We start from the raw sequence: 15,830 nt of genomic DNA, 5'->3' as shown, positions 1-15,830 counted from the left end.
AATAAAAAGAATTTATGGTTATAATTCATTCTGAAGTAGAGTAATGAGGGGAAAATATTTGTAATAGTGCTTCAGATCTCAATTTGAAAACTTCTCTATATAAATAAATACACCCTAGTCTACCTTACCCTTGGGATTCAGTTTCACTTTTGCTTTGTGGTGAGGGAAATCATGTTTCCCATCCTTAAAAATATCCCTCTTTTTGGCTTTCCAATTGTTGCAAAAACAAACAAAAAATCCAGGTTGAACAATCAGGTTGAAGAGGAAGAAGATTCTAGTTCTTTCTTCCCTTCTATCTCAAACACTAGCTATATTTGTAATACTCTAAGAAAAGTACATTCTACAAAATCTAACACAAAATAAAAACAAGAACATTTCATATTGAAAATAGGTTTATTAGCATGACAATTTCACCCATTACTATATTTAAAAGGGGGTGGCAAGGAACTCAAGTTCATTTTAATTTTACTTTGAATTCTTCTATTTACATGCTCCTATGTAAATTTAGACACGTCAAATGAACATACACGTGCTTAAATAAGGTCTGATCAGATGTAAAGCAAGGTGCAGAAGAGTTGCATGGCATGCAACTTTTTGTGTCTTTGTTAATAACTTGCAAAAGGAAACATTAGAAGGATTATCAGTTACCTAAAGGGGGTGGAAGGATGAAGTAGAATGAAGTGAAAGGTATAAGGACAGACATAAGATTTCTCTGCTGACATCTTTTGTACATGTAAATGTTTTATATATTCAAATTTAATTTTTTAAAAAGTTATCCCTAAAACTGAAAACAAATGTAAAATAAATGAACCTAACTATATAGCAATTGTATGGCATAACCACACAAAGAGGAGAATTACTTCAAGTCACTATAGAATATGTTACCATGACGATACATCCTTAGTGAGAGATATTCTAAAGAAAATAAGAACTGTAAAGAAACTTTATATCTAGTAACACTGGTATTGTTATTGTTAATACCAATACAAGATTATTGTTTTCAAATTAATGTATGAATATTATAGTATAAAAAAATAATGATTTTAATGTTATTTTAATAGATTTCCGTGTTAAAAAAATAAAGTACAAAATCAAAGGTTAGTAAAAACTCCATACTCTTACTTATCCTAAAATGTTAAATTTGAATTAAAAATAACAATATGAACTCATGATTTAAATCTATACATATTTTCCTAACTGGACTAGTAGCAATGACACTCCAAGAGCAATGACACCTAGGACTGGTTTTTGGTATCTAAATGCTGTCCCCACTAAAACGAACCAGGGCTCTTTAGAGAAATGGCTTATTCCAAGCCTGCCTAAGAAGTATACAAGGTACATCCTGGACATATGTTGTTCCAGAAAACAAACTAAGTTTTGCAGCTTGGTTCAAAGACTAACGTATTTCTGTCAAATAGGATACAAGAATCTTCTTTAAAGGGCTCTCACTGGCCAAAGTTGAGACAAAAGAATAATGACTACACCTGAGTAAAACACACTGAATATTTAAAAGTGTGTGAGTCTGTTATGATACTTAAAGAAGAGAAAGCTGGAGGGTGCAGTGGGTGGGAGGGGATAGGCATAAGCAGACTATACAAACTCTGTATTCTGAAAACTGGTCATTAAAAGGAAAGAATGATCAGTTTTTATCTTGCCTTTCTAGTTAGGAATCATACTTCAAGATAACCAAAGAGCTTGGGCTAATGAGGAGAAGCTCTTTATTTTATAAAGAATACCTGCTAGTAAATGAAGAGAACATAATATAATTAGAAAATCATGATTCTTGCAATTCTTAATGAAATAATAGGGTCAGGCAACAACGATCACCAGTGAACACTAAAACCATTAGGAGAATTGATGAAGAACTGGTTATTTGCATGGTATCAAAATATCACTGAAGAATTAACTAAATCACTTAATAATAGAGATATATGGCTGTCTCCCCCTTAACAAAGTAATCAATCATGAAACATGGGACTACCAGACATTCCATCTCTTGAAGTGATACACTATAAAGTATTACTTATAAAGTACAAAACATTACTTAGGAAGTGTTCTTGCCAAAAATGTTTAACCTTAATATAACCAAGGCTTCAAAGCTAACTTTTAGTAAATACAATGGATACAGGAACAAGTAGAATTATGAAAGAAAATAATCAGATAAATATTCATTATTTTTCAGAGAGAGGAGGAAAAAAAGGGGGAGATTCTATATTTAAAAGACTTAGGACATGTAACATCCAAATACAATGCAGGGTCCTTGACTGGGTCCTGGGACAACTGAGGAAATGTGAATATGATCTGGATGTTAGATAATATAAGGTATTGTTGTCAATTTTGTTAAGTGTGATAAAGTTATTGTGGTTATGTAAACAGAAAAAGACTTTTTTAGAGATGCATACTAAAATATTTAGGGGAGAAATGTCTGCAATTAAAATATTCTTACAAAAAAACAGATGAAGCAATTAGAGTGGAATGTTAATAAATGTTAGCTATTAATCCAGGTGATGGGTATTCATCATGTCCCCTGCATCGACATGCGGACTCTCAACCACTGCGCCACCAGGGAAGCCCTATCCTTTCTTCTTCATGTTTGAAAATTTTCAGAGTTGAAAAAAATCAGACATACCTTAAAACGTTGCAAACGTCCAATTTTTTCACCAACTTCAGCCTCCATTGATATCAATTCATTCTTCTGTTTCCAATTTTCTTTTCTAAGCTGTCTCTCCATTTCTACTAAAGTAGTATATTGCCTTATGAGTGACTTTTCATTCACTTGTAAGACTGTGATCTTTCTGCTATTTTCTGAAAGTGTTTTTTTCATTTCATCTGAATCCATCTGAAGAGCACTGAGCAAATTCTGCACAAAGTCACATTTATATTACTTGTTAAATCTAGCTATTTTAGTTTGTATGGTATTATATATTGATTTTAAAAGTGCTTTACTTACATTATATTCTTTTATTTTTATAGCATCTTGTTGGATTTGATCCTCAAGTTTTCTCTTTTCCTCTTTCATTTTTTCAGATTCTGTTTTCCAGGTCTCCTTTTCACTTAAAAAAATAAAAATGACAATACAGTAAACATAATAAAATATTTAACTATAGGAAGAGATAGCTATAGATTATGGAAATTTAGTTTCTATAAAATAACAGAAATCATAACTAGTCAATATCTGATAACATAAGTAGAAATGCCACTTGAAAGGATTTATCCTGAAAGTTATATTTTTATTTAATAAATGAGAGGTAAAGAAATTATTTTATCAAATTATTTTCATTAATCTACAAATTATTACTTTACAATTGTTACAATATAACAATTGCAGCTGAATCTGATAAACATTTTATTAAAAACAGAAAACAATTAAGAAAATAATCAATACCCCAAACTAATTCTGAAAATCAAGTCTCAGTATTCTGACCCTACTCTTATAGTAAAATTCTTTTTTTTTTTTTCGGTACACGGGCCCCTCACTGTTGTGGCCTCTCCCGGACACGCAGGCTCAGCGGCCATGGCCCACGAGCCCAGCCGCTCCGCGGCATGTGGGATCCTCCCAGACCGGGGCACAAACCCATGTCCCCTGCAACGGCAGGTGGACTCTCAACCACTGTGCCACCAGGAAAGCCCCTGACTGTACTCTTAAAATTTGAGTGTTACTTATAAAATATCTAGAATACAAACAAAATGAGAAATAATTAGACTTAAAAGAAGGTGTATAAGACATTGTTGCCTACCCAGACCTGCAATCTGCTTGGCATAAACCAATTATGGTGTCAGCATTCTCTTTGAACTGAATGATTCAAACCTGGACATATGACTTGGACAGCTCATTAACCCAATTCTGACTAATGAGGTCTAAGTCTGCCAGCAGCCTCTGGAAAAAGTTTCATGTAAAAATAAAAAGTTATGTGAAAAAAAAAAAGCCCCTCTTCTTCAATGGTCATGGTTCCATCTTCCTTGAACTCCTTCCTTCAGCTATTTTATAACCAACATAGGAGATAATATGACCTATACTATAAGACTCCCAAACATGACCTACCCTATAATTAGCTTTGGTTTTCTTGTTAGATCAAATCGTAGTCACTCTTAGTGTTTAAATCACCTTTAATCAGGTATTCTAACTATTACTAAGGACATTAGTCCATTGGTACAGATGAGATGGCAGAGATAAGCACAAACAGGTTAGTTCCCCATGAAAATATATGAATAACGATGATGGTGATGATGAAGAATGATGCTAACAGCTGACATTTATAAACAGTTCATATGTGCTATAATATTCACAAAATGCTCATATCTGGGCATTTTCACATAATTCATTTAAGTTTCATAATAACCCTATGAAAAAGTATTACTATCACAGAATTTTATAGATAAGGAACTAAGACACAAAGCGGAGGTGAAGAGGCAGGAAGAAAAAGTAAAAGAAAATAACTAAATATTTTTTGTTACTTAGCTTTAACACGAATATTCTTCAATTATATTTATAAAGTTTTGCTAACACCTATACCTTAGGTATTCTTTATATAATAAGCTCTGTTGATGACGAATTACTGCGAATTTTCTGTTATAGTCTTCAAGAGAATCTTCTAAATTCTTTAACTTATTTTCTTTATATTCTAGTTCCTAAAAATTGGTTTAAAAATGAGAATGAAAAAAGCATCAGGACATATTTTAAATTTGAAGGTATAAATTCATATTCTGACAAGATTATAGAAAAATATACAAAAGATAATAGCAAATCCATAAGCAGCACAGGTCATTTCTATGATTATTCTGAACACCTTATGGCATATGGAATGAGGTAATATGTGTAAATGAGAAGTGCTATGAAACAGATAAAATTATTTTCATCATACAGAATAGTTACAGTAACCATACAAATGATCAGATACAGTGGTTACAAACTTACCTTTAGCCACTCAGTCCCACATACCCTTTAGTGAACATATGCATTCATAGCTCCAGTCAAATTGTCCTTTCCAATTATTTCATTTTGAAGATGAAGAAACTTGAGACTTAGAAAGATCAAGTAACTTACTCAACATTAAAAAACTCATTAATACTACCCTTGGTAACCATTTTCTAAGCACACATGCCAAGCTCAGTGCCAGGTGCTTTACATATTGCAGATCTAACACTTGCAGTCAGGTCTGGCTGACTCCAAAGACCTTGCTACTTCTATCACTCTATGCTGCCTTAGGATTGGGAGTCCAAGTACTTGTTTTGCCACTTTGAACAGGTTTTCAGATTCCCAATTGGTTCTCTAATCTACCACAATGCTTCTCATGTGTTTTTTATATAAAGATGAAAAAAATGAATCTTATCACAAGTAACATGACAATGCAATACTTCTATCACTTATTGACAATGTTCCTGTATTGAAGAAGAATAAATTCATGAAGAATGCTAAAATTATAAATTTAAAAGTAATGATATAACATGAATTATAATGTTCTAATAAGTAAATTCTAATACTCAAAAAATGATTAATTAATATACAAATACAAGCATCTGATAATCATAACGCAAGTATATTCACAAATGGATTATTTAGGAAAGGGAAACAGCAGTGCTTATAATCAAAAACTTACTTTCATTGATTCTGAACACATTTTTGTGATTATATTTGCAGTGTATGTGATATTACAGGTATTCACACTCAAATGAAATAATGAAAAGCATCTCTCATTATGCCATTCATAATGACTGTAATATAGACAGCAAAACTGAGAAACAAACACAAGGCAAGCAGTATCCTTTCTAATTTGCTAACAGATTAACTAATACCTTACAGGGTAAAGGGAAGAAAGAGATAAAAGACAATTTTGTTTAAAAGTTTCTTCTTGTAGTTAACACACAAAAAAAGGAACGATTCTAATCACTACACAAAAAGCTGTGTCAGACTTTATTCATGTGAATTGCTTTTCCAACCAGCAATAAATAAAAGAGCTCACCTTATTTATACATTACTACCTCATAGTAGCTGCATGTTATTCTATCTGTCAATCATATATTTCATATGAATGGCATGCATGCTTCTCATTCAGATGAATGGAATAAACTGCTTTTATTCATAACATTCCATCTAATATCAAAATCATTAAAAAAATTTTCACTGTTAATATTCTAAGAATGCAAAGGAATATATGATGATTAAATTATAAAACATACTATCAACTATTTTTGTTACTCACATATAAAATTTTCAGTACCTGTAAGATATGTATTAAATATTCATTCTGAGAATTAATGATATTGGCACTAGATGGTGCTACCCCATCAGGTAAGTCTACTCCTTTAAACACAACATTTGATCCTTCTGATTGTCGTAAAAGACTGGTCTCTTTTTCAAGATGATCTATCTGCAAACGAACAGTTCAGAAATGAGAATCTCATCTCTTATACCCAAAGAAAGACAAATTTAAAAGCAGTAACTAACACTTCCTACTGAATATCTTGAACAAGTAGATATATGAATGCTCTGCCAAGTATTAATTAAATTATAGTTTAATTTATAATTACTACTACTTAGAAATGTCTAGGAATATATTTAGAATTTTTGTATCCTTTTATGTTACACAGTACTTATTTTTCCACTAATTTAATTTAAAAAATTCAAACAGAAGCTTTCCGAATGTTGAAAGAATTAATTCAAGGGGCATTTTCTCATAAAATAGTCATTTAAAAAAAAATTTAATGTTTCACATTAAATCTTTATTCATATGCTTAGCATTTTCTTTTATATAATAAAATTCTCACCTTTAAATTTGCTTTTGTCAACTGCTGAGAATAATTTATAGCCTCCTTCCGAGATTCCCTGAGCTCCTGTCTTAATTCTTCATTCCTTCCAGTAAGTTGATCAACTTGGGCTTTTAAATGCAGATTGGCATCAAATATTCCTTCTGCATTCTTTGATTCTATAGCCTAATATATTTAAATTATATAGAAGAAATGTGAAGAAAAACACTAAAGTCATAGTAAAAAATCTATGTTTAAGTAAAATTCACATTTAAGCATTTTACTATTCCCATATATAATAAAATATACCAAATCTATCTCTTATTTATAAATTTAAATTGATAAAATACCAGTTTAACCTACAACAGTATTACCAAGCATACTAATCACTTCTTTCTAACAATTAACAATATCTAGCTAATCCAAACAGACTGGTAGACCAGAAAAACAGCTAGACAGGAACAACATGACTAGGGTTCAAATATTAACCAATCTCTTATTTGCTGGGCAAGTGACTTGAAATTCCTTATACCTTAGCTTCCTTAACTCTAAAGAAGAGGAAATAATGTTAGCTCTGTCAACTTCACAAGGTTTGTATACAGTCAAAATGAGATAATTTATATGTAAATGCTTTGAAACCATGAAGCATCTGAATTTAAAGCATGAGCAAAGGAATGAAATAGCTACTACATTTAATTAATTAAATTTTTCATTGCTTCCTCTCCAGTTGAAGCATACATAATAACAAAGGCAAAGTATGATAAAATAGTGTTATCCAAGAGTGCTGGATAAGCAAAAATAATCTGTCAAATATTAAAATACTATCCAAGAGGCTTCACTGCTCCTAATTCCCCAATAATGGCATATATAAATATACCTTCCCCCATGTACACATATACACAATACATACATACCAACAGATCTGGACTTTATGGAACAAAACTGTTAAATGCAAAGTAAAGCTTCAGAAATGAAGGCAGAAGACAAAGAAAGTAAGATGAGTAAAATCATATGTAATATCCTATTCAGGAGGGTGATCTGGGATTTAACTCAAGGCAGTAGGTCTGTAAGAGTAAGCCTTTACCCTAAGGAGATGAGAGCAGGCCATGTGGAGTAATAATTTATACTAATTCAAAGGGGATAGCAGAAAGAGATAGGCAGAAGGAGGTATTCTGACAGATGACAAAGTAGTCTAGTTAGTTGTCTTGCTGAAAAATAGCAACATGTTATCTGTAGATCCTTGTGGTAAAATGAGATTGAAGTAGATGGTGATTAGGGGCCCTGAAAAACACCCTATAGCAATAGAAAGTGAACTAAAGTGCAGAAGCTGGAATTATCTGATCTAAAGTGTCATTGATTCTGATGATTTCTTAGAGGACGTACTGTTAGGTCATTCAGATGGGGCATATCAATCAGAAAAAAAAATGATAACCCAGAAGAGAAGCAGACAAAATCGATGGAAACAAGAATCCTAGGAAGGCCACAGGCTGTCAATTAAAATAAAAAAACTTAAAAAATAAATAAATAAAAATAAAAAAACGTAGAATCTTTCTCGGCTATTATTCTGTTTCTATTTGGTCACTAAATAGAGTTTCCCTTGTAGAACAGAGTTTGATCTGAGTATTAGTAGTGGGCAGCATCACAGACAAAAGATGTTCACATAAGAAAGTATGAAGAATCATTTTAGATACTTAAAATAGTGGAGAAAAAACAAAGTCACCAACCAGAGAAGAAAAGTCAGAACTATAAAGGGATATATAGGGAACAAAGGGAATCAAAAGGGTTTCATAAATTTTGTTAAATGATTTTCTACCTCAGAAAGATTTTAACATATTAGTATCGCTCTCTGCTAAAAAAATGGTATTATTATAAAAAAAAGCATTCCATGCAAATGGGAATCAAAAGAAAGCTGGAGTAGCAATACTCATATCAGATAAAATAGACTTTAAAATAAAGAATGTTACAAGAGACAAGGAAGGACACCACATAATGATCAAGGAATCAATCCAAGAAGTAGATATAACAATTAGAAATATATATGCACCCAACATAGGAGCACCTCAATACATAAGGCAACAGCTAACAGCTATAAAAGAGGAAATCGAGAGTAACACAATAAGAGTGGGGGGGGCTTCCCTGGTGGCTCAGGGGTAGAGAATCCACCTGCCGATGCAGGGGACACGGGTTCGTGCCCCGGTCCGGGAGGATCCCACATGCCGCAGAGCGGCTGGGCCCGTGAGCCATGGCCGCTGAGCCTGCGCATCCGGAGCCTGTGCTCCGCAACGGGAGAGGCCACAACAGTGAGAGGCCCACGTACCGCAAAAAAAAAAAAAAAAAAAAAAAAAAAAAATAATAGTGGGGGACTTAAACACCTCACTTCACCAATGGACAGATCATCTGGACAGAAAATTAATAAGGAAAGACAAGCTTTAAATGACACAATAGACCAGTTAGATTTAATTGATATTTGCAGGACATTCCATCCAAAAACAGCAGATTACACTTTCTTCTCAAGTGCACACAGAACATTCTCCAGGATGGATCACATCTTGGGTCACAAATCAAGCCTCAGTAAATTTAAGAAAACTGTAATCATATCAAACATCTTTTCCAACCACAATACTATGAGATTAGAAGTCAATTACAAGGAAAAAAACATAAAAAACACAAACACATGGAGGCTAAATAATATGTTACTAAATAACCAAGAGATCACTGAAGAAATCAAAGACAAAATCAAAAAATACCTAGAGACAAATGACAATGAAAACACGATGATCCAAAACCTATGGGATGCAGCAAAAACAGTTCTAAGAGGGAAGTTTAGAGCAATACAAGCCTACCTCAAGAAACAAGAAACATCTCAAATAAACAACCTAACGTTACACCTAAAGGAACTAGAGAAAGAAGAACAAACAAAACCGAAAGTTAGTAGAAGGAAAGAAATCAAAAAGATTAGAGCAGACATCAATGAAACAGAAACAAAGAAAACAATAGCAAAGATCAATAAAACTAAAAGCTGGTTCTTTAAGAAGATAAACAAAATTGATAAACCTTTAGCCAGACTCATCAAGAAAAAGAGGGAGAGGACTCAAATCAATAAAATTAGAAATGAAAATGGAGAAGTTACAACTGACACTGTAGAAATACAAAGGATCATGAGAGATTACTACACCAACTCTATGCCAATAAAATGGACAACCCTGAAGAAACAGACAAATTCTTAGAAAGGTATAACCTTCCAAGACTGAACCAGGGAAAAATAGAAAATATGAAGAGACCAATCACAAGCGCTGAAATTGAAACTGTGATTAAAAATCTTCCAACAAACAAAAGTTCCAGGATCAGATGGCTTCACAGGTGAATTCTATCAAACATTTAGAGAAGAGGTAACACCAATTTTCTCAAACTCTTCCAAAAAATTGAAGAAGTAATACCCCCAAACTCATTCTATGAGGCCATCATCACCCTGATACCAAAACCAGACAAAGATACTACAAAAAAAGAAAATTACAGACCAATATCACTGGTGAGTATAGATGCAAAAATCCTCAACAAAACACTAGCAAACAGAATCCAACAACACATTAAAAGGATCATACACCATGATCAAGTGGGATTTATCCAGGGGATGCAAGGATTCTTCAATATATGCAAATCAATCAATGTGATACACCATATTAACAAACTGAAGAAGAAAAACCATATGATCATCTCAATAGATGCAGAAAAAGCTTTTGACAAAATTCAACACCCCATTTATGATAAAAACTCTCCAGAAAGTGGGCACAGAGGGAACCTACCTCAACATCATAAAGGTCATATACGACAAACCCACAGCAAACATCATTCTCAATGGTAAAAAACTGAAAGCCTTTCCTCTAAGATCAGGAAAAAGACAAGGATGTCTGCTCTCACCACTATTATTCAACATACTTTGTAAGTCCTAGCCACAGCAATCAGAGAAGGAAAAGAAATAAAAGGAATACAAATTGGAAAAGAAGAAGTAAAACTGTCACTGTTTGCAGATGACATGATACTATACATAGAGAATCCTAAAGATGCCACCAGAAAACTACTAGAGCTAATCAATGAATTTGGTAAAGCTGCAGGAAACAAAATTAATGCACAGAAATCTTTTGCATTCCTATACACTAACAACGAAAGATAAGAAAGAGAAATTAAGCAAACAATTCCATTCACCATTGCAACAAAAAGAATAAAATACCTAGGAATAAACCTACCTAAGGAGGTAAAAAACCTGTACTCAGAAAACCCTAAGACACTGGTGAAAGACATCAAAGATGACGCAAACAGATGGAGAGATATACCATGTTCTTGGATTGGAAAGATCAATATTGTGAAAATGACTATCCTACTCACAGCAATCTACAGATTCAATGCAATCCCTATCAAATTACCAGTGGCATGTTTTACAGAACTAGAACAAAAAATCTTAAAATGTGTATGGGAGGGAGGAGCTTCAAGATGGCGGAAGAGTAAGACGTGGAGATCACCCTCCTCCCCACAAATACATCAGAAATACATCTACACGTGGAACAACTCCTACAGAACACCTACTGAATGCTGGCAGAAGACCTTAGACCTCCCAAAAGGCAAGAAACTCCCCACGTACCAGGGTAGGGCAAAAGAAAAAAAAAAAATAAAACAGAGACAAAAGAATAGGGATGGGATCTGCACCAACGGGAGGGAGCTGTGAAGGAGGAAAAGCTTCCACACACTAGGAAGCCCCTTCGCGGGCGGAGACTGCAGGTGGCAGAGGGGGTAAGCTTTGGCGCCATGGAGGAGAGCACAGCAACAGGGGTGCGGAGGGCAAAGTGGAGAGATTCTTACACAGAGGATCGCTGCCGACCAGCACTCACCAGCCGGAGAGGCTTGTCTGCTGCCCCGCCAGGGCGGGCGGGGACTGGGAGCTGAGGCTCGGGCTTCAGTCAGATCCCAGGGAGAGGACTGGGGTTGGCTGCGTCAACACAGCCTAAACAGGGCTAGTGCGCCATAGCTATCCAGGAGGGAGTCCGGGAAAATGTCTGGAATGGCTGAAGAGGCAAGAGACTTTTTCTTGCCTCTTTGTTTCCTGGTGCGTGAGGAGAGGGGATTAAGAGTGCTGCTTAAATGAGCTCCAGAGACAGGCGCGAGCCACAGCTATCAGTGCGGACCGCAGAGACGGGCATGAGACGCTAAGGCGGCTGCCACCGCCACCAAGAAGCCTGTGTGCAAGCACAGGTCACTATCCACACCGCCCCTCCCAGGAGCCTGTGCAGCCTGCCACTGCTAGGGTCCCGTGATCCAGGGACAACTTCCCTGGGAGAACACAGATCCTCAGGCTGGTGCAACGTCACGTGGTCCTCTGCCGTCACAGGCTCGCCCCACACTGTACCCCTCCCTCCCCGCAGCATTAGTGAGCCAGAGCCCAGAATCAGCTGCTCCTTTAACCCCATCCTGTCTGAGCGAGGAACAGATGCCCTTAGGAGAGCTACACGCAGAGGCGGGTACAAATCCAAAGCTAAACCCCAGGAGCTGGACGAACAAAGAGAAGAAAGGGAAATCTCTCCCAGCAGCCTCAGGAGCAGCGGATTAAATCTCCACAATCAATTTGATGTACCCTGCATCTGTGGAATACCTGAATAGACAACAAATCATCCCAAATTGAGGACGTGGACTTGGGGAGCAACGATACATATTTTTTCCCTTTTTCTCTTTTTATGAGTGTGTATGTGTATGCTTCTGTGTGTGATTTTGTCTACATAGCTTTGCTTTTACCATTTGCCCTAGGGTTCTGTCTGTCTGTTTTTTCTTTCTTTTTCTCTTAGTATGGTTTTTAGCTCTTTTTGTCATTGGTGGATTTGTTTTTTGGTTTGGTTGCTCTCTTCTTTCTCTTTTTTGATTACATTAAAATTTTTTTTAATATTTTTATTTTAATAACCATTTCATTTCATTTTATTTTATTTCATCTTTTTCATTCTCTCTTTCATCTGTTCTCCCTTTTATTCTGAGCTGTGTGGATAACAGGCTCTTGGTGCTCCACACAGGCATCAGGGCTGTGTCTCTGAGGTGGGAGAGCCAAGTTCAGGACATTGGTCCACCAGAGACCTCTCAGCTCCACGTGATACCAAACGGCAAAAATCTCCCAGAAATCTCCATCTCAGCCAAGACCCAGCTCCACTCAATGACCAGCAAGCTACAGTGCTGCACATCCTATGCCAAAAAACTAGCAAGACAAGAACACAACCCCACAGATTAGCAGAGAGGCTGCCTATAATCATAATGTCAGAGACACCTCAAAACACACCACCAGACGTGGACCTGCCGACCAGAAAGACAAGATCCAGCCTCATCCACAAGAACACAGGCACTAGTCCCCTCCACCAGGAAGCCAACACAACTCACTGAACCAACCTTAGCCACTGAGGGCAGACACCAAAAACAACAGGAACTACGAACCTGCAGCCTGCGAAAAGGAGACCTCAAACACAGTTAAGTTAAGCAAAATGAGAAGATAGAGAAACACATAGCAGATGAAGGAGCAAGGCAAAAACCCACCAGACGTAACAAATGAAGAGGAAATAGGCAGTGTACCTGAAAAAGAATTGAGAATATTATTAGTAAAGATGATCCAAAATCTTGGAAATAGAATGGAGAAAATATAAGAAACGTTTAACAAGCACCTAGAAGAACTAAAGAGCAAACAAACTGTGATGAACAACACAATAAATGAAATTAAAAATCCTCTAGAAGGGATCAATAGCAGAATAACTGAGGCAGAAGAACGGATAAGTGACCTAGAAGATTAAATAGTGGAAATAACTATTGCAGAGCGGAATAAATAAAAAAGACTGAAAAGAATTGAGGACAGTCTCAGAGACATCTGGGACAACATTAAATGCAACAACATTTGAATTACAGGGGTCCCAGAAGAAGAAGAGAAAAAGAAAGGGACTGAGAAAATGTTTGAAGTGATTATAGTTGAAAACTTCCCTGATATGGGAAAGGAAATAGTTCATCAAGTCCAGGAAGCACAGAGAGTCCCATACAGGATAAATTGAAGGAGAAACATGTCAAGACACATATTCATCAAACTATGAAAAATTAAATACAAACAAAAATTATTAAAAGCAGCAAGGGAAAAACAACAAATAACATGCAAGGGAATCCCCATAAGGTTAATAGCTTATCTTTCAGCAGAAACTCTGCAAGCCAGAAGGGAGTGGCAGGACATATTTAAAGTGATGAAAGGGAAAAACCTACAACCAAGATTACTCTACCCAGCAAGGACCTCATTCAGATCTGATGGAGAAATTAAAACCTTTACAGACAAGCAAAAGCTAAGAGAATTCAGCACCACCAAACAAGCTTTACAACAAATACTAAAGGAACTTCCCTAGGCAGAAAACTCAAGAGAAGGAAAAGACCTACAATAACAAACCCAAAACAATTAAGAAAATGGTAATAGGGACATACATATTGATAATTACCTTAAATGTAAATGGAGTAAATGCTCCAACCAAAAGACACAGGCTGCCTGAATGGATACAAAAACAAGACCCATATATATGCTGTCTACAAGAGACCCACTTCAGACCTAGGGACACATACAGATTGAAAGTGAGGGGATGGAAAAAGATATTCCATGCAAATGGAAATCAAAAGAAAGCTGGAGTAGCAAATCTCATATCAGATAAAATACACTTTAAAACAAAGACTATTACTAGAGACAAAGAAGGACACTACATGATGATCAAGGGATCAATCCAAGAAGTAGATATAGCAACTGTAAATATTTATGCACCCAACAGAGGAGCACCTCAATACATAAGGCAAATACTAACAGCCATAAAAAGGGAAATCGACAGTAACACAATCATAGTAGGGGACTTTAACACCCCACTTTCACCAATGGACAGATCATCCAAAATGAAAATAAATAAGAAAACACAAGTTTTAAATGATACATTAAACAGGATGGACTTAATTGATATTTATAGGACATTCCATCCAAAAACAACAGAATACACATTTTTCTCAAGTGCTCATGGAACATTCTCCAGGATAGATCATATATTAGGTCACAAATCAAGCCTTGGTAAATTTAAGAAAATTGAAATTATACCAGGTATCTTTTCTGACCACAACGTTATGACTAGAAATCAATTACAGGAAAAAAATCTGTAAAAAATATAAACACATGGAGGCTAAACAATACACTACTTAATAACCAAGAAATCAGTGAAGAAATCAAAGAGGAAATCAAAAAATACCTAGAAACAAATGACAATGAAAACACGACGACCAAAACCTATGGGATGAAGCAAAAGCAGTTTTAAGAGTGAAGTATAGGGGCTTCTGGTGGTAGCGCGCCCCCCTGCCGATGCAGGGGACACGGGTTCGTGCCCCGGTCCAGGAAGATCCCACATGCAGCGGAGCGGCTAGGCCCATGAGCCATGGCCGCTGAGCCTGCGCATCCGGAACCTGTGCTCCGCAACTGCAGAGGCCACAACAGTGAGAGGCCCACGTACAGCAAAAAAAAAAAAGAAAAAGAAAAAAAAGAGTGAGGTTTATAGCAATACAATCCTACCTTAAAAAACAAGAAACACCTCAAATAAACAAACTAACCTTACACCTAAAGCAGTTAGAGAAAGAAGAACAAAAAAACCCCGAAGTTAGCAGAAGGAAAGAAATCATAAAGATCAGATCAGAAATAAATGAAAAAGAAATGATGGAAATAATAGCAAAGATCAATAAAATTAAAAGCTGGTTCTTTGAGAAGATAAAGAAAATTGATAAACCATTAGCCAGACTCATCAAGAAAAATAGGGAGAAGACTCAAATCAATAGAAGTAGAAATGAAAAAGGAGAAGTAACAACTGACACTGCAGAAATACAAAGGATCATGAGAGATTACTACAAGCAACTCTATGCCAATAAAATGGACAACCTGGAAGAAATGGACAAATTCTTAGAAATGTACAACCTGCCAAGACTGAACCGGGAAGAAATAGAAAATATGAACAGACCAATCACAAGCACTGAAATAGAAACTGTGATTAAAAATCTTCCAACAAACAAAA

General features: G+C 35.7%; 1 protein-coding gene across 1 annotated transcript in view; it reads right to left on the bottom strand.

The window, feature by feature from the left end:
• Positions 1 to 15,830, bottom strand: part of CEP290 (centrosomal protein 290) — a 99,514-nt gene that overhangs the window by 51,854 nt on the left and 31,830 nt on the right. Inside the window, exons 21-25 of the mRNA XM_024761377.1 lie at positions 6,766 to 6,930; positions 6,219 to 6,368; positions 4,514 to 4,629; positions 2,951 to 3,053; positions 2,630 to 2,860 (exon numbers count right to left, since the gene is read on the bottom strand). Coding sequence (XP_024617145.1) covers positions 2,630 to 2,860; positions 2,951 to 3,053; positions 4,514 to 4,629; positions 6,219 to 6,368; positions 6,766 to 6,930 — 765 coding nt within the window. The remainder of the gene's footprint in view (positions 1 to 2,629; positions 2,861 to 2,950; positions 3,054 to 4,513; positions 4,630 to 6,218; positions 6,369 to 6,765; positions 6,931 to 15,830) is intronic.

This window comes from Neophocaena asiaeorientalis, unplaced genomic scaffold (assembly GCF_003031525.2).
Source record: "Neophocaena asiaeorientalis asiaeorientalis breed wild unplaced genomic scaffold, Neophocaena_asiaeorientalis_V1.1 scaffold653, whole genome shotgun sequence".
Lineage (NCBI taxonomy): Eukaryota > Metazoa > Chordata > Mammalia > Artiodactyla > Phocoenidae > Neophocaena > Neophocaena asiaeorientalis.
The sequence above is the reverse complement of the archived record's forward strand: the minus strand, read 5'-3'. Positions and strand labels throughout refer to the sequence as shown.